Source organism: Rhea pennata, chromosome 3 (assembly GCF_028389875.1).
Source record: "Rhea pennata isolate bPtePen1 chromosome 3, bPtePen1.pri, whole genome shotgun sequence".
Taxonomy (NCBI): domain Eukaryota; kingdom Metazoa; phylum Chordata; class Aves; order Rheiformes; family Rheidae; genus Rhea; species Rhea pennata.
In genome coordinates, this window is record NC_084665.1 from 58664993 (window position 1) to 58688784 (window position 23792).

At 38.5% G+C, this 23792-nt stretch overlaps 1 protein-coding gene across 5 annotated transcripts in view; it reads right to left on the reverse strand.

Moving 5' to 3' along the window:
* The window catches only part of SYNE1 (spectrin repeat containing nuclear envelope protein 1), a 308485-nt gene that overhangs the window by 144083 nt on the left and 140610 nt on the right, over positions 1 to 23792 (reverse strand). For 4 of the 5 annotated variants that reach the window (XM_062572395.1, XM_062572389.1, XM_062572388.1 and 1 more), the window contains 13 exons: positions 19782 to 19946; positions 17934 to 18290; positions 13193 to 13329; positions 10807 to 10984; positions 9874 to 10056; positions 8179 to 8322; positions 7678 to 7833; positions 5700 to 5864; positions 4314 to 4486; positions 3615 to 3768; positions 3326 to 3469; positions 1759 to 1923; positions 44 to 361 (listed from right to left, as the gene is read on the reverse strand). In XM_062572395.1, the coding sequence (XP_062428379.1) occupies positions 44 to 361; positions 1759 to 1923; positions 3326 to 3469; positions 3615 to 3768; positions 4314 to 4486; positions 5700 to 5864; positions 7678 to 7833; positions 8179 to 8322; positions 9874 to 10056; positions 10807 to 10984; positions 13193 to 13329; positions 17934 to 18290; positions 19782 to 19946 (2439 nt within the window). The remainder of the gene's footprint in view (positions 1 to 43; positions 362 to 1758; positions 1924 to 3325; positions 3470 to 3614; positions 3769 to 4313; positions 4487 to 5699; positions 5865 to 7677; positions 7834 to 8178; positions 8323 to 9873; positions 10057 to 10806; positions 10985 to 13192; positions 13330 to 17933; positions 18291 to 19781; positions 19947 to 23792) is intronic. The other variant, XM_062572390.1, reaches the window with a different exon arrangement.

Here is a 23792-nt window from a genome sequence, read left to right on the forward strand (position 1 = left end):
TGTAATATTTTGTTTAAATAATTCCTTAAAGTATATCACTTACCTTCATTTGTTGCAGCTGCATCTCCTTTGTTGCTCTGCCAGACTGCCTCCCAGTCCTGATAGTAACTTTCTCCTCCAGATCTGTTAGCCAGTCATTTACCTTCTGAAATTTTTTCTCCATTAACCTCAATCTGCTCACAGTTGCATTTAATTGTGTTCTTGCTTCAGAAAGCCTGTGCTGATAAACTTGCCAATCCTGCCGTACAGATTCCAGGGCTCGGTCCTCTATCTGAGGCATGCCCCAAGGAATCACCTCCTCTCTGGTATGGACAGCGGCATTCAGTAATGCTTGTCCTTCTGCACAGTGGACCTGCAACTCCTGTAAATGCAGTTATGGATACAGAGCCTACATTAACAGCTTTTATTTACACATGGTAGACTTCATTCTATTTAAGAAAAAAGCAGTTATTAAGTTATCTAGAACTTCCCTGTAAGTATTTAAGGTTGAACACACCTTACACTACTTCTACAACACCTTATGCTGGCATTTACAAAACTATCTATCCCTATCAGTATTACTGACTAGTGAATTAGAGAGGATTATTAATGAAACACACTTTATTTTCCTTACTCTCCTGCTAAACTTATCAAAACTTCTGAAACAGTTGCCATTCTAGCTCACATGGGAGCTTGGAATCCAATCACAACCTTAAACTCAAAATTTTCCTGGCAAACACACTGTAAATCTGATTCTAAAACTGAATCTACTTATAAATATGGAACAAGCTGAGGCTCCAGATTTACAACTCAAATTCTTTAATAATAAACATACTTGTTTATTTCTACATGTTTTTCATACATCATTCTAAGAATTCTAGATACCCTCTTGAGGTATATATTCAGATTATTTAAATGGTTTCAAATTTTTAAAAATAAACTCCTATAGCAAGACATATATGCAAATCCCTGATCATACAGAGATCTTCCCAGTATCCTGAAAAATGTATGAAATATTTCATAACTTGTGCTCAAGTATAGACCTTTTGTGTTACTGCTAGTTTCAAGAACAAGCATGAAACTATCCTAAGCCAGCTTCAGATCATAACTGGGAGATTACTGAAGTACTAAGGGGTTACTCTTCACTATCACCTGAAGGGTTCACTCATAGTCTTCCTGCCTCACCTGAGAGGTGAGATTGGTTGCTGAGAACCTCATGACTGTCAGTGGAATTGGAATAATTCAAAGAATAATTTATTCCATTAAACACAGATATCTAACAGAAGTAGGAGCTGGCTATCATTCTGTGTCTTCTCCACAGAAGCCTATATAACTAGCTTAAGCCACATGTTGACATTCAGACTCATGAAGGTAGGTGAGATGCATTTGCACTGTAAGCAGTGAAAGATGAAAGCTCAATGAAAGGATTACTTTTAATTTTCTATGAAACACAAAGAAAAGAAGAGGTAGCATCCTCAATATAGGCCAAGATCTAAAACAAATTCAATTCTTGCAAGAAAGCATTAATATACCTGGAAATTACATACAAGGCCTGATACTTCTTCCTTAAAATAAGTGACAATGTTTCCAATGACTTTATTGGAAGCATTTTGGGCAGCAAAAGACTTATATATAAGGCTTACATAAAAAGGTTTATGTATTTGTGAATCAAAGCTGTTCTCAAGGCAAAAAACAGATGCAATTTCGGTCCAGCAGTTAATATTATTCTGTTATTTTATAAGTAGGATTTTTTGACATGAGATGTCACAAGTTCTGTACCTGTAAGTCTCGGAGTGTTGCCTCCTGCTTCTGGGTATCACCTTCCAGATGTGATAAGCAGTCAAGCTTTTCCTGTTCCTTCTCCAGCCAAGCTTCAAAGGCCTTCAAATTTCTCTGGTACTCCTGATGTAAGTTAAGTAGTCCTTCAGCTTTCGTTACTGCTTCCTGTTTATTTAAAAATAAAAATAAATAAATAAATAAATAAATAAACACATATATACATGCATATATTAGTGTTTCATCAAACCAAGAAATTCTAAATCTAGAAATGACATCAAGGGAAACGCTTAGGTATGAAGCTGAATATTACTAAAATTCAAGAGCATTTGGATTCTGAGGATAGTTTAGAGAAAGAGGGGTCAAGTATGGGGATACAGTTACATATCCTAAAAGATTCTTTATCTAAGTTCTGTGACTTTGAGGATCCGAAGTTTTGATCCTGGATCAATTTTAAATAGAACCTTAATGTCTAATAACAAAAGACCTATTTTATTTTATTTTTAAACTAGTTTAAATTAATTAATCAACAAGAGGAAGAGCTTAGAAATTAGTCTATTTTTCTTTGTAGGATTTTTTACCAATGGAATAATAATCAGCCAACCTTCTATTAAGAGTATCCACTTTAGTTTTGAAGGCTACCTAAGTCATTTGTGGACAATTCCTAAAGAATGCAATAAAAATTGGACTGCTAATTTTCTATGTATGTGGTAAGCAAGTTACAACAATTTCACAACCAAATACTAAAAACATTGCCATATCTGGGGTACAGTATGAAAGGTATCATGTGGTAGCAACAGACTGGTCTTTCTAGGTGCAAGAAGAGCGTACCACATGCAAATCACACCCTGGAAGATCTGCTGGGAATCGAGGCCCAAGTTTAGATGGAGACAAAACTGCCATAAGAGGATTTGGGTTAACTGGATATAATCATTTAGCTTTACTAAAGGTACCCCCAGGTCTTTTGTTGCTGGAGATATCTAGTAATGTTACTTATCTTACATTAATAATCATCTTGGTCTTCACTTGTCTTCCAAACTTATTATACTAACATTTATCATTTAATGTAGGATTTATTATGCTGGGTCTTTTGACTATAAAGTCATCTTTTTCACTTGTTAATAAGATTTGTGTTTGGTAGTAAGCTTTCATGTAAGTCTCAACCATTTGTGAATTGTTGCTGGTTGTGAATCTGCTGATTGACTTCATTTCTTGCAGAATATACATTCATACAAACCGCAAATACTCAGAGATGCTTTGGACTTTTCAGTCATGATGGGTAAAATCATCTCTGCACTGAAGTCAACAAGAAGTTTGACACAGAATTACTCAAACTATTCACCCATTGTTTTTTCATATTCGAAACTTCAGAATCTTTCTGAAAAGGCTTCAAATTCACTATTATAAGAAGACTGATAATTCATCACAATAATTTTATGTTACATGAATAAATTACATCTGCCCCTAAACCTTTACTCTTTATTTAACTGTGAAACAAATCATCAGAGAAAAAGCTTTGCTCCCTTTTTGTCTTGAAAATTTGATTGAGCATTATCAGGGAAAACTGTACCCTTGTTCTGTCTTTGAGGAACCTGTATCGCTCCTGAAGGTCCTGGAGTTCGAGCTGAGTTACATAATGCTCAGTCATTGCATTGCCTTTCATTTCAATAGTCTCTAATAGGCTGCTGTGGCTCAACACTTCTTCACTGAGTAGCTGAAAACAGAGGACAGACAGATTTATGAATCAGCAACATTAAAACAAGATCATAGATTAATCTTATTCAGCATTTTTTGTTGTTTATAAAGTGATATGGATTTGTTGTTGATTTGTGGTAAAGTAAACACTAAAGCAAACAGACCTTTGCTTTGCTGAGGGCAGCTGCTTTTTCCCTCAGTTCTGCATATTGCCTTTCAGAAGCATTCATGTTTGCTTCTACTTTATCCATCCAGCTGGAAAACTGGCGAACATCATCCTGGTAACTTGTCCATTTGGAGAGAGCTCCTTCCAGCTGACTATAATTTAAAAATAAGTATTTGTTGCTATAGTGCAGTTTCTCATGCTATTTAAGCAGTCAGATATAGTCATATACAGTCATTCTAGACTATGTCTATAAGACAGATATATTGCAAGCTAAACAACCCTAGACAGAGCTGTTAAACCCCCCTACAGACTGACTAGGAGTAGGTGTGGCTGATATAAAGGGATTAAGTTTTCCAAACTTCGAAGGTTAAGGAGGTCTGTAAATTACATAGCTAGCTGATGTGTGCTAGCTTTAGTAAACAAAATATAATCAAAAGCATAAGATTCCAAATCAGAAATTTGCTGGCCTTTTTCATATATTAGTAAGCTGCTGCCTTCTAATGGTTAATTGCCTTGGTTGTTTCAAATTGAAATGTTTGCATTGCACTTTACCATAGAAGGTTGCATTTTTTTCTGTGTGTTTTTCTCTTTTTAATTTTATTCTATCACTTTGAGCATCACTGTAAGAACTATAATTACAGAATTTTTACCAGTGCTTTGCTATCAAGCATCATTCTGCACCTCATATCCTTTTTACCTCTTGCACTGGATACAAGCAGACAGAAGAGAAGCCCAGCTGTCCTTCAGGGTCTGCAACTGCCGTTCAATCACTGGCACTCCCTCTGGAGAAGTGTTTTGCAGAACAGATTCTCCTCTTGTCAGAACCATTTTCATCTGTATTTCTTTTTCTTGTTTCACTGCTAGAAGTCCCTAAAAATTGAGCAGATATTCCAGTGAACAGATATTCCTGTTTTATCATAAACTGGGCATCATGAATATACCAACTAGCTTCACGAGAAAATGAACTGATCAAATTCAGCAGCTCATAGAAAAAAGTTGGAAAAAAGGAGTGGGTTTCATAGCTGAGTTTCATAAGGAAAAGATATCTTTCAAAGATTAGGTTCAGGCCATAAGTCTGAAGTTAACAGAGAACTTTTTATTGAATCTATGCAGGTACTTGCACTGCATCAGAGAAGGTATTTCTGGGTGAGGAAAAGGAGATATTCTGAAAGGAATATTATTTAGGTAGAAAACAGGAGTATTTATCTGGGAGAAAACAAGCAGTAAAGAGAAAACATACTATAGGGCTGAAGTACAGTACAACTAAGATGCAAAATGAGAGTATCAGCGTATAAACTCAGGTGACAATGAGCAATGTCATCTTTAAGACTTCAGCCCCTAGAACTATGCAGCTGTAAACTACAGAGCTTCTAACACTATGTAAAGTCATGAGAAGCTTCAAAACATGAACCTGAAAGACTCAAAAAACAAAAGGCAAAACAAGAGTTTAATATTTTGCTACAGTCTCTTGCTTTTTGAGGCATCTGTATAGTTTGGTAGGGCTTGTCTCAGCTTTTAAGCGGTGGTCAAGCTATGGACACCAAAGTTATGAAGAACAGTGTTTTCTGAGTACAGTTTTTAACCTCTTTTGTGCAGTGATATCAGTAGATGCTATTTTCTTAACTAAATCATCATTTTTAAAGCAAAATCCTACCTAGGAGACACAAATTAGTTCTGGACAGGCAGTGTTTCAACAACTACAAGCAGACTATGTTATGAAAAGCTGTGCTGAATCATTCATACCGCCTGTAATACCTGAGAAATATTAAAGTATATTAAAGTAACAGAAGGGAATATTATAGTTCTTCCTTTTAGCCTTCAACAGCCATATACCATATTCTGAGTTTTTAGAAATTTGTAGGTATGCACAATTTTCCATAGCATAATGGCACCTATATCTTTCTTAATGAAAACTTCTAATAATGAGTTTTTTTCTCTGTAAGAAGAGTTGAGTAAATGGAAAGTTAGGATTTGAACTGTATGAATTGTTACTCTAATAATTAACAGCTCATGTAAAGGATGGGGTATTTGCATTCATCTCGCAGATTTTAAAGGTGCTGGTTCTGGAATCTTGTTTCCATACCTCCAGCTTTAACATCCGGCTGTCCAGCACACTCTTGTCTGCAGTGGGATGACAGTAGGACTCAAGCATGTGAACTGCATCAGCCATCCAGTCCTGGAGGTCCTTGATGCTGTGAGAGAACTGCTGGTGCTCTGCAACGACCCTATCCATCCTGGAAACCTTCTCCTGAAATTTATCAGCAATTAGTACCAGCACCTATTTAAGTGATCATTTTTCCCCTTGCCTACTTAAAATGTTAGAACAAGTTTCCCCAATTCTCTTCCTAAATTAATTCCATGCTCAAGTAAGCGTACTTGTAACTATCAGTTTCGCACACGCACATATGAATTGTCCGAACATAATATATAAATGAAAATGTCAAAATGTCTGCTTTTGTCTTCTATATGTAAAGTTTCATCTGTCTCTGCCTCATTTAAAGCAGATGATAATTTTCTGTTTATCTTTCTACCTTTTTTAAAAAAATATCTGGTGAATCATGCCTAACTAAACTCCATATCAATGCCGCAAGTGAAGATAACTTGTAAAGTCTGTCACAGGACAGATATAAGCCTGTGAAGATACGCCACTACAGCAACATTACTTTGTTGATGCTTGGGATAAGAAGACTTATTTTTCTCAATAGCTCCTGCTGGCATATCCGTTTTTCTGGAAAATTAGTAACACCGAAACACTGACATGAGAAAGAAAAAACGCTCAAGTTTACCAGACTTTTCATTGCTACAAGGCCTGAGATTAACAGGAATCCAGAGCACAGTATAATTTACTTTGCGACAGAGAATTAAAGTCAACTCAGTGAAACACGATGAGGAAATAACAGAGGTGAGTCTGTCCTAAACTTCTATGGCTGCCCAAAGAATTTTGGGATTTCTCACACATACTGGATCATATATATCCTTTGTCCCAGATGCCATCCTCTCATTCTGGCCTCTCCTAGAAATTCTGCCCTCATAAGCTAATGTTAGTTACTCATGTGTCTTTCCTCTTCTCATTTTTTAATCATGAAAAATTATTATGGCTATACATACAATAATTTTCAGTATGTCACACTGCCTTAGATATACTTTATAATTTTTATTTCTACAGAAAAGATAGTAATTAACAAACTAGTAGTTACTCAAGGATAAATATTTTATGAATTGAGTTAACTCATAACACACTTTCAATATCCTAAATTATCCTCATTACAGTAGTAACCAGAAACCTGATTCAGTATCAAGCCTCCTTCATGACTGATACTTTGTGAAGAGTAACAGTCCTGATATAAAGACCTTTTAATCTGCTTACATAGTGGAGACAGAAAGAATATCAGGTGGTGAAACATCCTGTCAAGTACCACTCAGTAGAACAGACAAAATTTAACCTAACTCCCTTAGTTTCTAGTGTACTGCTTTAGACTTTGGCCTATTCCTCTCCCTGAATCTTGAAAATCAGCCTGACAGATAACAATTTCTTTCTTTTCTTTTTCTTTTTTTTTTTCAAAAATAATGATGAAGACCAGTCTATCAAGTTTTAGACAAGACTCTTAGGAAGCCAATAATAAATCATCATTATAGAATGCCATGAAACAATAACATTTCCTTATAAAGCTTCTGTATTTTAAAGAAAAACAATCTCTAAGTTTTGAAAAATACCTCTTGCAAATGCCCTGATTACTAAACTAAATTATCTCCAATGCTTTAAATAATCAAAATTGTTTTATTGCATGGGGGAGGGGAGAATTACTGTATAATGAGGTAGATATTTTTCAATTACTTTTCAATCAAAATACATTTAAAAAATGCATTTCTGTTTTGTCAGCTATTCATGGAATTATCCAGGTCCTTACTTCCCACTCTTTAAACCCAGTGCAAAAGACAAGATAGGTCAGACATACCACACAGCAGATGAGCAAGACAGCTGCAGTATTTCACATTTCAATCTTTTTTTCTCCATATACATCAAATGAACTGCTTAAAAGCACATATATAGGGTGCATTACCTTTGTCAGGTTGCTTAGAGTAAGGTATTGAGAAGACAGCTGAGACACTCTGCGCATAAAGCTTTTGCTGACAGCTTGCTCTTCACACAGCTGCTGAGCTTTCTCTTTTAGCCTGTTGAGCTGATGCTCATGGCAGCTTATTTCCTCAAGGACAGACTGTAAAGCACAAGCATGTTAATATTAAGAGTGGATGCAAGAAAGCACACAACATAGAAGCATGAAGCCCTCATTAAAAAAAAAAAAAAAAAACAGAAATGACAAATGACAAGCATGCTGAGAAAGACACACCATATAGCAACAGCAATGAAGTAGCATGTCATGAAGAATGTGGAGAAGCAACACCTGGTTGTAGAGCACTGTCAAAAGCAATGCTTGAAACCAGCTTCATCTCATTTAGAGGCCACGAGGCCAGTATGATCAAGGTTTTACAAGGAATGAATGAGACTGGAAGGATGGGAAAGGAAGGGCTGGCTGTATTAAAAAGGCTCCTGGAGAAGCCACCTGTAACTTCTGCTGTTCTCTCCTCTTGGAAGGAAGATCATAGAGTCGACTACTACTTCCTTGTACCATCTTCTCAGTCATGCTCAGCCACTCCTGCAGAGGTTCAGCACTTACTTCAAAGTCCTTCATCTGGATCTTTAAGTTCTGGGAAGACACGTAATGCACAAATTTATAAACAGTCCTATTGCATAGGATGCAACTAATGCACAACCTGCAAATCAAATACACATGAAAGATATACTACTGAGGTGAAGTAACATTACTCTGTTCCTTCCCATCTCACAAAAAAAAGTTGAGAGAATACCTCTTCAGGAGACAACACAGAGGCAACAATTTGGGATATGTCTACACAGTTGAGGGGAAGCCAATGCAAATTTTCTCTGAACTGAAAGCTTTATAATGCTTATTAGCTTCGACTCAACGTAAGTCTGACTCACATAGCTAAGACAGTTTGAATCTAGTCTGGAATGAGAATTACCTATCATCTGCCTGTAGTCATTCTCACTGATCCCCATTCAAAGGGATGCTGTCATTCCTAGGGGCTGTATGGCTAAATTCAACCCTGTCATGAAGATCGTTTCTGATTATATTTTTAGTGTAAAACTGTGGTTGTAAAAATGTGTGCATAATGTGTATGTAGGCATTCCCTTGGTGTCTGCCTATTTTTATTATAGGGTTATTCTGCATACCAAAATATTGTATCTGAAATAATTCATATGAAATAGAAATACATAGTTCCTGTGCCATAGTTATTCCTATTGTTAGATTAATTCTGCTTTCTTTTTTAGCCATAGCCTTATCACTTAAATTAGATATCAGAATAAAAGAATTAGCCTATGAGAATGAAAAATGCCAGGCTCAGAAAGATTAGCCTCTTACGACATCTTCCCATGGCCACTTTGAGATGCAGAAAGGTAAGTCCTTCCTACCTGAGAAGCTTATTTGAAAGAATTTACTACATGACCTATTAAATCAATTAATTGAAATTTTTCTCAGCTAGCTAGACAGCACTGGTTTGAAATAGGAATGCCTAGGCAAACTTTAGCTCTCCTATGTTATGCAAGGAATTCCAACTAAGACCTTTTGACCTTAAAGCCTATGACCTTGAAAGAGATTATGTTTTAAACATATTTACCTTCTCTGCTTGTTGAATTGTGAGTTCTGAACAGAGAAGGGCACTGGGGCTTATTCAAAAAGTTGCTCAAATGAATCTTCACTGCATTTCACTTGTTCCCAATAAAAGACAAAGTTAACCCACTGTACTGGGACTAGTCAGTCAGCAATAGTTTCAGAACTCTGTGTTAAGGAAAGAGTCCTTAAAAAAAGACAATGTCTTTTTAATGTGTTTTAGTTTTCCAGTATATTTTATAACTCAAGTTAATGAATCTGAGCCACTGCTCCCTTTGCCTTCTTTAGTTACTCTGAACAATATCCTTCTGCTTGAAACACCCGTTTAAATCAAAAATAAATCATATGGTAAGGATATAAATAGATATAAGTAAAATGTAAACAAAATGGAAGAATGGGACTTCTTGAGAATAGCTAAGTAGTAGTTTTGTCACATTATAAGCAGTTACAGCTGGCTATATGGGAGACCTAAACTGTAAGGAGCTCTACCAAGATGTGTGTGGTCTGAAACAAAAAGCAAAGAGGAAATTTAGATCCCATCTTTTCCTGCTGTGGCAAGTTCAATACCTCCAGTGCAGATTCCTTTTGGTGAAGGGTGGTGATAAAATTTTTCCAATCTTCTTTAGCAGTAGCAGCTTTGTCCTGGATAACTTGAGCCTTTTCTTTTGGTAAAATAGAGCACAGTAGTTCTCCTTTGGATGCTACCATGTTTAGCCTATGTTGCCCAGTCTCACTTTCTGATAAGAATTCCTAAAAATAATAATGAGATAATTGGCTGTATTTAGTAAAAGCTTTGTTTTTTGTGAACTTCAGGTCCAGGAAAGGTCAATGGTAGAGCTCCCAGAAAATTCAGCAGACACAGATTATTGTTTCTGCACATTAACATATTAATTCATCTTTGGGTGCATTCCATTTTAAAAGATTTAGGGACAACAGATACCTAGACCAGAAGTGTCATGTGTCTAAACAATGTACATACTAAAACTCTAGGATTACCTGAGAATATGTTTTGCACTTCATGAGACAATGACCTGTCCTTTAATTGGGCATTATATTTCTTTAAATGTTCATGATACAGCAAGTAATAACACTTTTGTTTCAGGGAACCAATATCCTGACACAGTATGGTTGGTAACTGCTAGGGTAATGGCCAATTTCGAGGTGACATACAAAATGAAAGCCATTTGTCCTTTCAACGACCGAATAGCAGTATGGACTAACAGGCGGATCTTGAGCTACGTCTAATGTGTGTGACTTATCTTCTGCATCCTTAACTTAGCTTCCCTTGTTCAAAGTATTTGTCTTCACAGAATACTTGCACATGCTGATGTGTAAGAAGTATATGGAAACATTTATGTGTAAGAATTATCTGAAAACTTTATTACCATATACAAATAGTTTAATAGTCATAATCTTCAAGTTACCTCCAAATTCAATCTGACTTTTATATTAAATCAACCAAGTCTCCTGTAGATTAATATCTTGTTGCTTTAGAGTTACCTGTATTTTCTGCAGACTTGCTGAAACTTCAGTGATATTTTGAGGCATATCAAAGCATTTGGCTGTGGTGATTTTTGCATTGACTAGCCACTGCTGGAAATCTCTGAAAGCTGTCCGAAATCTTTGCTGCAAGATCTGCTCTTTACTCTGACATCCTTTTGAAGCCTGCAGACAGAGGCTGGGTATATCACATTAGGGAAGCACAAGACAGTGGAAGGAGGTAAAGAGAAAAGGTAGGATTCCATTAGGTGACAGCAATTATTTAGTTCTCTGAGACAAAATGGTAAGGTTAGGTTAACTTGGAGTTCTCTTACCAACTTTAAGTACTTAACTGAGGCATCAGGAAATCCTTTAGAATCTTTCAGTTCTTTAAAAGTGAAGCATGTAAATTGGGACATAGCTGTCATAGATACGACAGAGACAAACACTTCCAGAGAGTGATTGAGCTCACCTAAGCGTGAACTGTTTCCACAAGCCCCTTTATCTCTCTAGGGACCAGACGTGCAATCCACAGCAATTGCATTTCTAATTTACGTGGCTTTGCTAGGTTCATAATGTTAGAAGGGATCAGTCTAAGTCATTATGTCCTTCTTTTGCAGCCACAAAAGCCAAAAGCTACAACCTCTGCAAGAACTAACAGAATCTTGTGTCTGAAATGCAAGCACCACACTCCAAAGTAAATCAGCTAGAGCAACCTGAGAAAGCAAAAGTGTAAGTAAACATTGGCTTCACTGTATCAGCTAGTACTCTAACAGGAGTGAAATTAGGGAACAAATTAAGAAAAATAATCTAAATAACTGTTACAGCATGTTCTCCCTTCAAGCAAATGAACTGTGGGTCTAATTTTCATTCTGGATGTCATCTCCAGACATATGGAGGAGAAGAAGGTGATCAGGAGTAGCCAGCATGGATTCACCAAGGGGAAATCCTCCTTAACCAATGTGATAGCCTTCTGTGATGGAATGACTGGCTGGGTAGATGAGGGGAGAGCAGTGGATGTTGTGTACCTTGACTTCAGCAAGGCTTTTGACACTGTCTCCCATAACATCCTCCTAGATAAGTGTGGGTTAGACAAGAGGACAGTGAGGTGGATTGAGAACTGGCTGAAAGGCAGAGCTCAGAGGGTCGTCATCAGTGGCGCGAAGTCTAGTTGGAGGCCTGTGGCTAGTGGCATCCCCCAGGGCTCAGTACTGGGTCCCATCCTGTTCAACTTTTTCATCAATGACTTGGATGAGGGGACAGAGTGCCTCCTCAGCAAGTTTGCTGATGATACCATGCTGGGAGGAGTGGCTGATACACCTGAGGGCTGTGCTGCCATTCAGAGAGACCTGGACAGGCTGGAGAGTTGGGCGGAGAGGAACCTCATGAGGTTCAACAAGGGCAAGTGCAGAGTCCTGCACCTAGAGAAAAATAACCCTAGGCACCAGTACAAGCTGGGGGCTGACCTGCTGGACAGCAGCTCTGCAGAGAAGGACCTGGGAGTGCTGGTAGATGACAAGTGGACCATGAGCCAGCAATGTGCCCTTGTGGCCAAGAAGGCCAAAGGTATCCTGGGGTGCATTAGGAAGAGTGTTGCCAGCAGGTCGAGGGAGGTGATTCTGCCCCTCTGCTCAGCCCTGGTGAGGCCTCATCTTCAGTACTGTGTCCAGTTCTGGTCTCCCCAGGACAAGAGAGACATGGAGCTATTGGAGAGAGTCCAGTGTAGGGCTACGAGGATGATAAGAGGGCTGGAGCACCTGCCCTATGAGGAAAGGCTGTGAGAGCTGGGCCTGTTTAGCCTGGAGAAGAGAAGACTGAGGGGGGATCTTATCAATGTGTATAAGTACCTGAAGGGAGGGTGTCAAGGGGATGGGGACAAACTCTTCTCAGTTGTCCCATGGGACAGGACAAGAGGCAATGGGCAAAAATTGAAACAGTGGAAGTTCTGCCTGATTGTGAGGGGGAATTTCTTCCCTGTGAGTAATGGAGCACTGGCACAGGTTGCTCAGAGAGGTTGTGGAGTCTCCTTCTCTGGAGATCTTCAAGGCTCGTCTGGATGCAACCCTGTCTAACATGCTCTAGGTGACCCTGCTGAGCAGGGAGGTTGGACTAGATGATCTCCAGAGGTCCCTTCCAACCTTACTGATTCTATGATTCTGTGATTCTAATTCAGTTTCTTATATGTATTTCTCTTGTAATAGATCAGGTGTGGACATACACTAATTTCAGCTGACATAATCTGCCTCTCAGAAAAAAACAAATTGCAACTTTTTACCATCTTTATTGCCACTAAAATCAAGACAATGATTCTAGCTATCATTTTCTTCTATGATTCTGATTAGTGATTTCTTAAAACAAAACTCAAACACACATGAGATGGATTAACCACAAAAAGATAAATGCCTACCTGTTATACTCCTTAATCAACCCTGAAACTTTTGAAGAATGAGCACTCAAATCTCTGGAAAATCTACAAAGGTCATTTAATTGAGTCTTGATCTCATCTGTCATATGCTCAGACTTTGCTAGAGCATCCAAAGTTTCCTGTTAAAACAAAGCAAATACTAAACAAAAACTGCGGTATGAAAAGATTCTTGTCTGCTATATGTTATAATTTAAACCGAACACATCTTAAATTCTTTGTACTATGTGGAAACATTATTCCTAAAACCTACATCTATGCAGAATCCAAATGTCAAAAACTTTTAAATATATAACATTAAGAAATTCTTTTAATGCCTTATACTATCTGGAACTTCAAGTAAATGATGTCCTGTGTCATTTATTTTGAAACAGAAAAGAGTGATTCCCTTTACTACAACATAAGGAACCAAAATAAACACGATTGAATTTATAAAGTTGTTTAGGCATTTCTTGCTCTAGTACTTCCCCAGACACAACCCACTAGTAATTAATTGGAAAAACATACATCTAAAAAGAGGATCCACACTGGGTGTGTTAGGAATCTAATTATGATTTATTTCAAATGATTGGAACTAGAAAGTCAAATTACTTGCACAATCAATGAAAAAAAAGAAAGACCCCTTTAAGGGTAATTCTAAATACTTAAAACAACCTAGAACATGAGTACCTTAAGATTAAGAACAAAATATATTGGGTATTTTAAGTAAAGCAACTTATAAGCCTGAATCTCACTTTCAAAAATGGTTAAAAGTTACTGTTGAATGTGGCATTGCTGCTTATAAAACATCTGGGCATTTTTTGAACACCACTCTTTTTTTCATTATGAATAGGACCAAGAAATAGTAGTCAAGAAATTTTTTAACAAAATCATTTGAATGTTTATGGAAATTTAAGGTCAACTTAATTTGTGATCTATGCATGTTTTTGAGATTTTTGAGATTTTGAGATTATTTAAATAGTCAAACCTACAGAAATACAGAGATTTATGTGAAATTATGAACTTCTGGAGACCAAATTTCTGGACACTTCAAATTTTTTTAGCTCACAATATTCACAAAGAAAAAGCTTAAGGTATATATTTGATTTTGATAGATATGATATTATCTGTTAGCTGTGTACATATGAAAATACATACAATTAGGGAACAGTACGTATCATACAGTTAGCCTGCTTGCCTGAGTTTAACATGCTCAATACAAACTATTTTAAGTTGTATCCAAAAAAGGGAATATATGCACAAAGCTTCTAACAGCTTCAACATTTTCACAGCAGGTTTCAAAATACAGAAAGGACAGCTTCTTACAATCCAGTGAGAGTGAATGGGTTACTGGCTGTCACTACCGCACTGGCAAGACTCTTGATTTGGAGACAGCTAAGCCTACAAAAAAGTGCCACCGTTGGCTTAGCTCAAGGCACTAGGAGAGATGCAACAAAAGCAGTCCTCATGCTGGTGTCCACAAACACCCTCACTGCAGTATCCTGCCCGGTACTCCAGCATAGTTCGCAAAGCAGAATTTGCCCTTCATCTCACTAGAAGTTAAAATCACCAGCCATCACTCTTAAAATACCCGGGAGAAAAGACAACCTTCTACCTAGTTATATTCATCACAACGGACGTTATGCAGCACAGACAAGCTAGAGCATTTAGTGTACATACATTAATGTACATACAGCCAAGTGCCAAAATAGAAGTATACTTACAAACGTAAGAAACTTCCCATGTGAAAGCAAGACAGATTAAAAAGGGGACAGGGGAAGTGGGACAAGAAAGTCCCCAATCATGTTTTTGAATATATACAAAAGAATGATTGAGAATATACATAGTAAACAGCTTGTAATTATCTATAAGCACAAAATCATATGTTCAGGACACTTACAATTTATGTACATGAAAATATACACAGAGGATTTTGAAAATACCATTGCCTCACATTCTATATTACAAAGATAAAAATGCTCACTGTTCCTCACTGTGAAGTATTCATAACCCTGCAATAAACAGATATCTGTTTCATGTCCCTTTATATAACTCAGAAGTAAAAACAAATATCAGCAAGAGTCTAGCAAGCCGGTCAACGAGTTTAGTAAGAACAGCAAATGGACAAAAGCCAAGCAGTTCAGCTAATGTGTCTACTACACACAAGCAATCTTGTGCTCTTCTCAAATTCCTTTTCCTGAAAAAGCCTATTGGCAGAGTTGTGGAATTAATTTTAAGACTATTTCCTGTATTTCAGAGCAAGTAAAAAGGAAAAAAAAAAGACATGTATATTGCATCTTCATACGAGCCGAACTGCCAGAAAAAGGTCTGTTTTGAGAAAAAGAAAACTGCAACGCAGCTTGGATACAAGTCCATAATCAGCGCTTCATTATATTAATGTTACTGAAATCTGTTTGGATTTACAGTAACTAAGTCCAGAAACATTTTGGATGTGTTTTATATGTACTAATTTTTGTTTGTTCTTATGGGTATGAAAAAATATTTTGCTTGAACAGACTTTAAGGACTCCTCAGATTTATATTATTCATGCTAAAATTATTGACTTAAAGTAAGTTTGAAATATTCACACGGCTGGTTTGTTTCAATACCATATAAAATAGCATTTGAGTTAAGTAATTATGTAATAGCAATGATGCTTAGAAATAAATGTAAACTCACTACTTTTTGTTTATCTTACTATGCTGAACTATATACAGGACCTTTTTTTGAAAGTATTAGGAATGACAACACAATGGCCATTATTTAAACACAAGATGTCATATATTCTTCATATCCATATAACCACCATAACGAAAGAGTAACAACTTTTTTTAAAAAAAGAAAATGTGCCCAACAAGTATCACAGAGGTTAAAATTGCCGGTTTTCAAACAATCTATTCTAGCAACTACTAAAAGATTATTCTGATGATACACAATTTTATGCATCATCTATTTTTGAAAATGGGAATATTTTCCTTGAAAAGCAGGGTACATTTAACTATACATATTTCCATACAGACACAGTGAATCACTGATAGTACTGGTGCAGCAAGTTGCATTTTCTTTTGAATCTGACAACTACCAAAATAATTTGCTGGTTTCCAAGGGCAGAATCTGTCGCCGTTATATTGCATAAACCCATAGGAGCAGAGCTTGAGTCTGGGCTACCAGAATGAGCTTCCTAACCCTGAGAGTTAGGAAATACATTTTTAATCTGTGACCTTGGCTAACTTGACAATAGAGTCACTGTGAGACAACAGTAATGGAAGGCTTCAGTGCTATTGTACGTTCACAATGGGACCTACCCCTGAAGTCCAGAAATGGAAGGATCACTACCCCACTTCCTCTAGCTATAAATAAAATCACATAGTAGAGCTGTGCATAGTAATTCTTGAGTTTCTTCTGCATTTTACTCACCACTTAAAGTTTACATCTTTATAATCTAAATAAAGCATTGTTACACAGAGCTACAATACATATACAGTATATATAGTACTAATAAAAGCAAGATCTTTACATCTCTCCTGGGAATTCCATGAATTTAGTACTTCTCTGTCTTTTAAATAAAAAAGTCTGATAATTGCTGCTGTGTACTGATGATAAATCCAAGTCTTCCCTTACTTTAAGAAAACATATAACCACAGAAGAGATTGTGTATTTGTACTATTACTTGCTACAGTGTAATGTCAGCTTTATTTTCCTCTTACAGTTAGGTGCTGGCAAGCAGGCAAGTCAGTTCTATAAATCTGTGTCAGGGGATTCTGTGAAAGGGGAAGCCACAGAAATAACTTGGCACAAAAACTAGAGGAGATTTATAATCTTAGTTTAAAGACAAGGTGTCCTGAGGGGTTTATAGTATTTTTTCAGTCGAGGAGTCAGAAAAAAGCAATCGCATCTCTCTCTTTCTATACTACTTTATTGCAACACTTCCCTGTAGTGAGAGAGATACTCTGTGTCTTTTCTGGCCATCTCTGATTCCTAACAACAGAGATGCATACATGCATAGTGTAGTTGGTGTGCAAGTTATCTTAATTGTTGCAAATATATATGCGTATATATAAATGTGTATGTGCGGATACTTGTGTGTATGTATGGGATACATACACATGGAAGTTCTGCTAGAAGACAGGAGGGGGAACTGCCTCTCTGTTTCTCTAAATCCTACTGCATTCCTGAGCAAAGCATAAGGAATACAAAAGCACAGCAACTTCTAGGATCATTTCTTTAACAAGAAATGACTAGAATGGGACAAGATCTTAACATGCATGATGTGAAGGGCATTTCAACAGGAAGAATAAGCTCAGTACACGCCTGATGAATTATAGGAAAAGAAATGGCTCCAGCTGCTACTTAGCTTTTAGAAAAGCTCCACATTTCCCTAATCAAGCACTACTCTGACTTGAAACACTGAGGAAATTGGAACAGAAGTTCAGAAATAGTATGTTAGTTCCTTCCTTTTCTTCGCGACAAGCCCCATTTTTAATGTCTATGATCTGGGTAGCATTTGCTAAGCCTTGTGCAGTAGAGGTCAAGGAGAGAAGTGTGTTTACTACAAACACTGCTTGCTATGATTACAGTTATAAAAAGTTCCTCAGAGCAGAAATTTCGTAAACATATTTTTCTAAGTACATCTCATTATTTTCTGCTTCGCCCATCCCGTGACAGTCCTACTTCGCAGAACTTTTCTGCCCGCAGTAGCTGTGCATTTGCAACCAGAAACTTGTTAGAAAACGAGCCAGGGCGTTACCTTTTCCCTGCGCCAGCACTCCACGAGCTCGGTGTCCGTGTGCCGGCTGTCCAGGGGGGCCAGGCGCAGCGACCAGGCGGCCAGCAGCGTGCCGAACTGCTCCAGGGCCTTTTCCAGCTGAGCGACCTGGGCGGCGAATTCCTGCTCCGACAGGGCCATCTGGCTGAGCAGATCCTCCAGGCTGCGTCGGCTTTGGAAAGCGCTCTCTTCCCACTGCTCCCAGTCTGACTGCAGGGCCTGCATCTCCGCCGCGAGGAGCTGGCAGCCGCCGGCGGCCGTGCCGCGCTTGGCTGCCGGAGCCAGCGTCTCCACTCGGCCGAGGCGGCCCGCGCCGACCGGGCGGGAGTCTAGCAGCTCCTGCAAGGCAACATTGCCATGGTAACCCGCCGGGCTGCCAGCCGAACCGCCGAGACGCGACCCGCTGCAGCCGCTGCGGCAGCTGCGGCCGCAGCCGCAGCTGGGGGCCCGCGCGGGCGGCGGGGAGGCTGCAGCCCGGGGCGCGCGCTGCACCGCGGAGCGGTTCCAGCACAAATGCTTTCACGACACCCACGCTGCGCAAAGGCACGGGAAAACGCAGTGAAAAGAAAGAGTGCAGGAAAATTAAATCAAGAGTGCAGGCTTTAAATCAATCAGAGAGCAATTCTAATGGTAGCACACGGATTACAAACTTTCATTAGCTTGCGAGAGAAAGAACTTTTTTTAGATACTAAAATAATTGGTTTAGGTTAACATAGGGAAAAGAATGTTGTTCTGACCTTTTTTACAAGAAACACCAGTTTGCAGCTGATCATAGCAATTTTAAGAACACAACTGTGTTGCTCAGAAAAAGCATTTTACAGGCTACCCGTTATCTGTGATGTGCCATAATTGGTTGCACATGTTATTTTCTAATGAATTCTTTCTACAGTGTCTTATTTCAATCTTGCACATGCTACATGGAAATTTGGGGAGTTTTCAGCTCGAGAAGTCAGAGAACATAAATACCATCTTAACCATGACACGCCAAAGTAAAGTTATTTATTCTCTTATTAGCCCTACGAGCTAGAAAGAACCATCTCCTCCCTTCCTTATTTTACACATGGGGAGCTTAAAAACAGAGGAAACTAAAAACTGTCCAAGTGTATGCAACAAATCTGCAATGTGAACTCAGGTATCCTGAACTATCATCTAGTAGTCCGTTCACTGGCCCATCCTCTCACGTTTAGGAGCAGTGCAAAATGCTGCCATGAGTATCTGAAAGCAAACATCAGGCATGAGCAAAATATGGGATCTACTTTAATGCTGTGTTAAGAAAATGCAACTTGCTCAGACACTCATAATGCCTAGGAACGGATGGACCCATCCATACAAATGCCAGGATAAGGAAGCAACCTTATATATTTCTCTACAGGGAGGTAACCTATAAATTTCTACTGTGTTTGGGGAGAATAATTCTTGCACTGCTTCATGCATCTCCATTTCATGCAAACCAGGGAAAGTTGTTTCTGGCTTTGATTCAGACAACTCTGCCAAGAGGAGAAAGCATACTTGGGGATGAGGGTAAAGCAGTATTCATTAGTCAGCTAGGCCACATTCCTCTGTGATGCCACTGGGCTCCTGCTCTCCCAAATTATTTTCATGTGTGCCAGTGGTTAGCTTGGGTCTAAGTTCTGATTGCACTTATTCTCTATCCTTTTGATAGGGGGAAGGGAGGAGAAGACATAACCTTGCTTAACCTTATTTTCAGCTCACTGAAATGCTATAACCATTTTAAATACACAAAGAGCAATATCCCACAACTTTCTGTCCCTGACCTGTTTTAAAGCACAGGTTCTGAATGGCGGATGATACCATGGTAAATTTTCTTACATTGATTTTGGTCAGCTTTTTCTGTATGGCTGATGTATCTCCAGATGCATCTGACCAGCGGTGCAGCTCTTCTTTTGCAGAATGGAGCCAGTCTGTGAATTCATGTACAGCATCAAGGTACAGCAAATGATCCTTCACAATGTCTTCCACTTTCCTCATTTTCTCCTATAGGTCAGATGGAAAAAAATAAACTATTAAAATGGTCAAATAGTGTTTTGGATTCTGTCCAGACTTTAAGCACCCAGTGATACAAGAAAACTGGTTTGACTCTATAGCATCCATCTGAATGCTGAACAGAGCACAACTCAGAGCAACAGAACGCAGCACTACACTGCATAACGCTTGGTTTAGGTTGGTCTAGATGGGCATGATCTGCTTGAGCAAAGAAAGAATAAGCCTCCCCAAAATGCATGCAAAAAGTGTCCTTTAAAACATTTTTTAACAAGAAATGTATCCTTCAACAGATGTCAAAGCTGCAGCTGTGCAGCTCTGGCATGTTTTTGCCAATATCTCTTGGAGGGGTTCTTGTGGATCACCAATGAGAGAGTGAGTGCTCTCAAGGAGCAGTCTGCTAGCCAAAACAAAGCCATTATTTAGAATCACCAAGTCTCTATAAATGCTAAAGCAGAATCACAAAGATGTTCCATACAAGTCCACAAAGAAGCATTCTGGTCTAAAGCATAGAAGGTCCTTACAGTGCTCACTTCCATCACAGTCAGCAAATCAGCAATATTTGCTGTCTCCAGCCACCTGCCCTGCACACATATGGAGGGTGCTTTCCCTGAGACATAGGCAAATGACAGCTGCATGGCTCTTTCCCAATATGTTAACACAAGCTGAAAGTCTTTACTGTAGCACAAGAAGGTAAAAACTAGAAACTTAAGCGCAACATCCTATGCTCTTTAGTTTCAGAGATGTATATGCAGAGATCTATCTCTCTATCTTCTGGCTCAAGAAGATAGAAATAACTGTTATTGTATTCTTTTCCTCCTTTGGTACTCTTCCCTAAGCCTCTGTGGAAAACAGTGTACTGGTCCAGATGAGCCTTCAGTTTGATTTTGCAAAGTTGCTCCTGCATTCGTATACATGAACAGGAAAGCCTATCAAAACTAACCAACAGTGAACTGGGCCAATTAAGTAACTTTTAACTCCTGTGTGGATAGTCTTATTCACACTTAAGTGACTGGTTCAGATAATCTAATTGAACTTGAGTTATTTTTAAGTTTGAATAATTTATCATGTAACTAGTGGATTTAAAAACAAAGATTAACAAGCTCTCTGAAAATGATCATCATTATTTCCCAGAATGTTTCAGACTAGACAATAGATTGTTACAAATTAAACAAAGGTTACCTAAAGTTTCAAAGCTTTTACACCTTACTGCATTTTATGCAATAATAGAGTAAGAAAAATTCCATGTGGGCCTGACTTTAGACAAAACAGATAGCTGCCTCAGGCAGCAAGAGTCTCCAGCAAGAAAGGCAACCACAGGACCCTGCCTGCTTTGTTCACACCAAAATATGGTATCAGTAGTGAAAGTGGAAGGAAAATGCAACTCAATCTGCACTCTCACTGAGTCTCTTTCAGTGGCAGTGGCTTCCATGAGTTGCAGTCTATGCTCCTCTCTCCAAAGGGAAGGTTTGTAAGCTGCCTACCAGACCTGCCATCACAGAAAGAGGAGGAGGAGTTAGCAGCTTCCCCCCAGCATGTCATCTGGTAGCTCTTGGTCCCATCTTCTCTGCCTGGCGGCAACTCCATTCCCAACCAGGCAGCCCTCCACTGCTGTTGAGTACTGCTGTCCCATAGGTGAGGAGCTTACATCAAATTCCGGGCTCCAACCTCCAAGGGAACATGAGTCACCAGGGAGGTGCCGGAAACAGAGCATACGGCTTAGACAAGCCGAAGGAGAAGCACTATGCCCTCTGTCATGGTCAAGGTACAGTTACCTGCCCTGAGTGCCCTATTGGGCCTGACTAATGGTTCATCCAGCCAAGTCTTCTCATCAGTGCTATTTAAGGAGAGCAGGTGAACTTGGCCAGAGTCTGTGGTCCATCTCCATTATAATTTCTTAGCAACTGCAATTATTAGATTAGGAATGTTAGAAAGTTCATGCCCCTTATTCTTTTCAGTATGTATTCATAGATCTGTTAGTGACTTTGTTCAATCCCTTTCCAAATTGCCAATAATAACATAGGACAACAGATTATAGAAGTTTGCTCTTTGCTATATAAAAAAGTAGCCCTTTGCTTTCTTCTTTTTTCTTTTACTTCTTCCTTTTTTTAATCAATCACCTGTTAGATTTACTGAATGTTGTCTGGTTATTATGGGATTTGGTGACTAACATTTCTGCATTCTCTTTAACAATCACCCTTATGATTTTGTAAATGCTGACTGCACTTCCATCTCAGCTTTTTCCACTTCAAATCGAAGATTCTCAGCCTTTTTAGTTTTTCCTCATAACAGTTTCATTCCCTTGACCATTTTAGTTGCCCTTCTCTGTACCTTGTATATATCTCTTTTTAGATGCACTCTTACCTCAAGATACAAGCACACCAAGATATATAGTTGCAGAATACATGCATACATACATATGTATACATACATATACATACACATGCACACACACACACACATATGTATATATCAGAAAAATTATGCTTGCTTTATACTCAGTATTCTGCATGATACCTAACATTTATTGGCTTTTTTGATACCCACTTCACACTGAGCTACTGCAGTCCTTGTCACTGGGCCACCCAAGAGAGGTTTTTATCTTCTGCAAGATTTCACCCTGCACTCCCTTCTCTCTGTCATTAACAAAGCCGTTGAACAAAACTAATTCCCACACTGTTTCCTGGAGGACTCTATTACTGACTCTTATCCATTCTGAAAAGTGACTATTAAGCCTTTGCTTTCTATACTTCATTCAACTTTCATTCCATTAAGGGACCTTTCTTTCAATCCTGTGATAACTTAATTTCTTTAATAGCTCTTCGTGTGGAACCTTATCCAAGACTGTCTGAAAATCCAAGTATATTATGTCCACTTTATCCTCTTTATTCATGTGCTTACTGACACTCTCATAGAACTCCAGCAGATTAATTTAGTAAGGCTTTCCTTTCTAGCAGCTGTACTGTATTTATCTAATAGACCAATGATATTATTTTTTACTATATATCACTTTCCCAGGGATGGCAGTCAGACTCAGGAGTCTGCCATTCCCCACAGGACTTCCTTTGAGGCCTTTTTGTAGATGGGTGTTACAGGGGTAGCCTGACCTGGCCACCTGGCACAGTGGCCACTTTGACCAGCTCTTCAGCAATTGCAGTTTGAGCATTCCTTCAGAGCCCTCAGATGAATGCCATTTACTGCTGATGACTTACTAATATATACCTCAACTGCTTAGTCTAAGACTTCCTGTATATTTACCTCAGGCTGGTCTAGCTCCTTTGACCTGCCTCCTACAAAGAAAATGTCAGGTGTGGGAATCTCAATATTAAAAATTCATTAAACTTCTCCATTAAGGTCATATCAGTCTGAGTGCATCTTTTACTTCTGCTCATCAAGTGATTGCACTGATTCTCTAGATGACATTCTGCTTTTGATAGATTTAAAGGACATTTTGCTATCAGCTTGAGCATCCTTTGGGAAGAATGCTTCAAATTCTGTGTTAGACCTCAATTTCTTGCCTACATATGACCTATTCCATGCAATATCATGGGTGCAGAGCCCCATCCCCACCTTTCCCAGCCTGTCACCCCAACTGAGAGACTCTGGACCAGCTGGTTACTTATTGATGCCAGTCCAGGGCATATACAAAGGTAGGATTAAGACAAGAAAATCTGGAAAAGAAATATTTTTGAAAAAAATAAAAACATCTATTTTTAATACCCATTTATAAGATTTCTTTTGGGGGATGAGGAAAAATACTTAAAAAATTAAATTTATCGATACATACCAATTTTAGAAGAACATCACTATGCTTGTTTATCATGGTCTTTTCATGCGTAA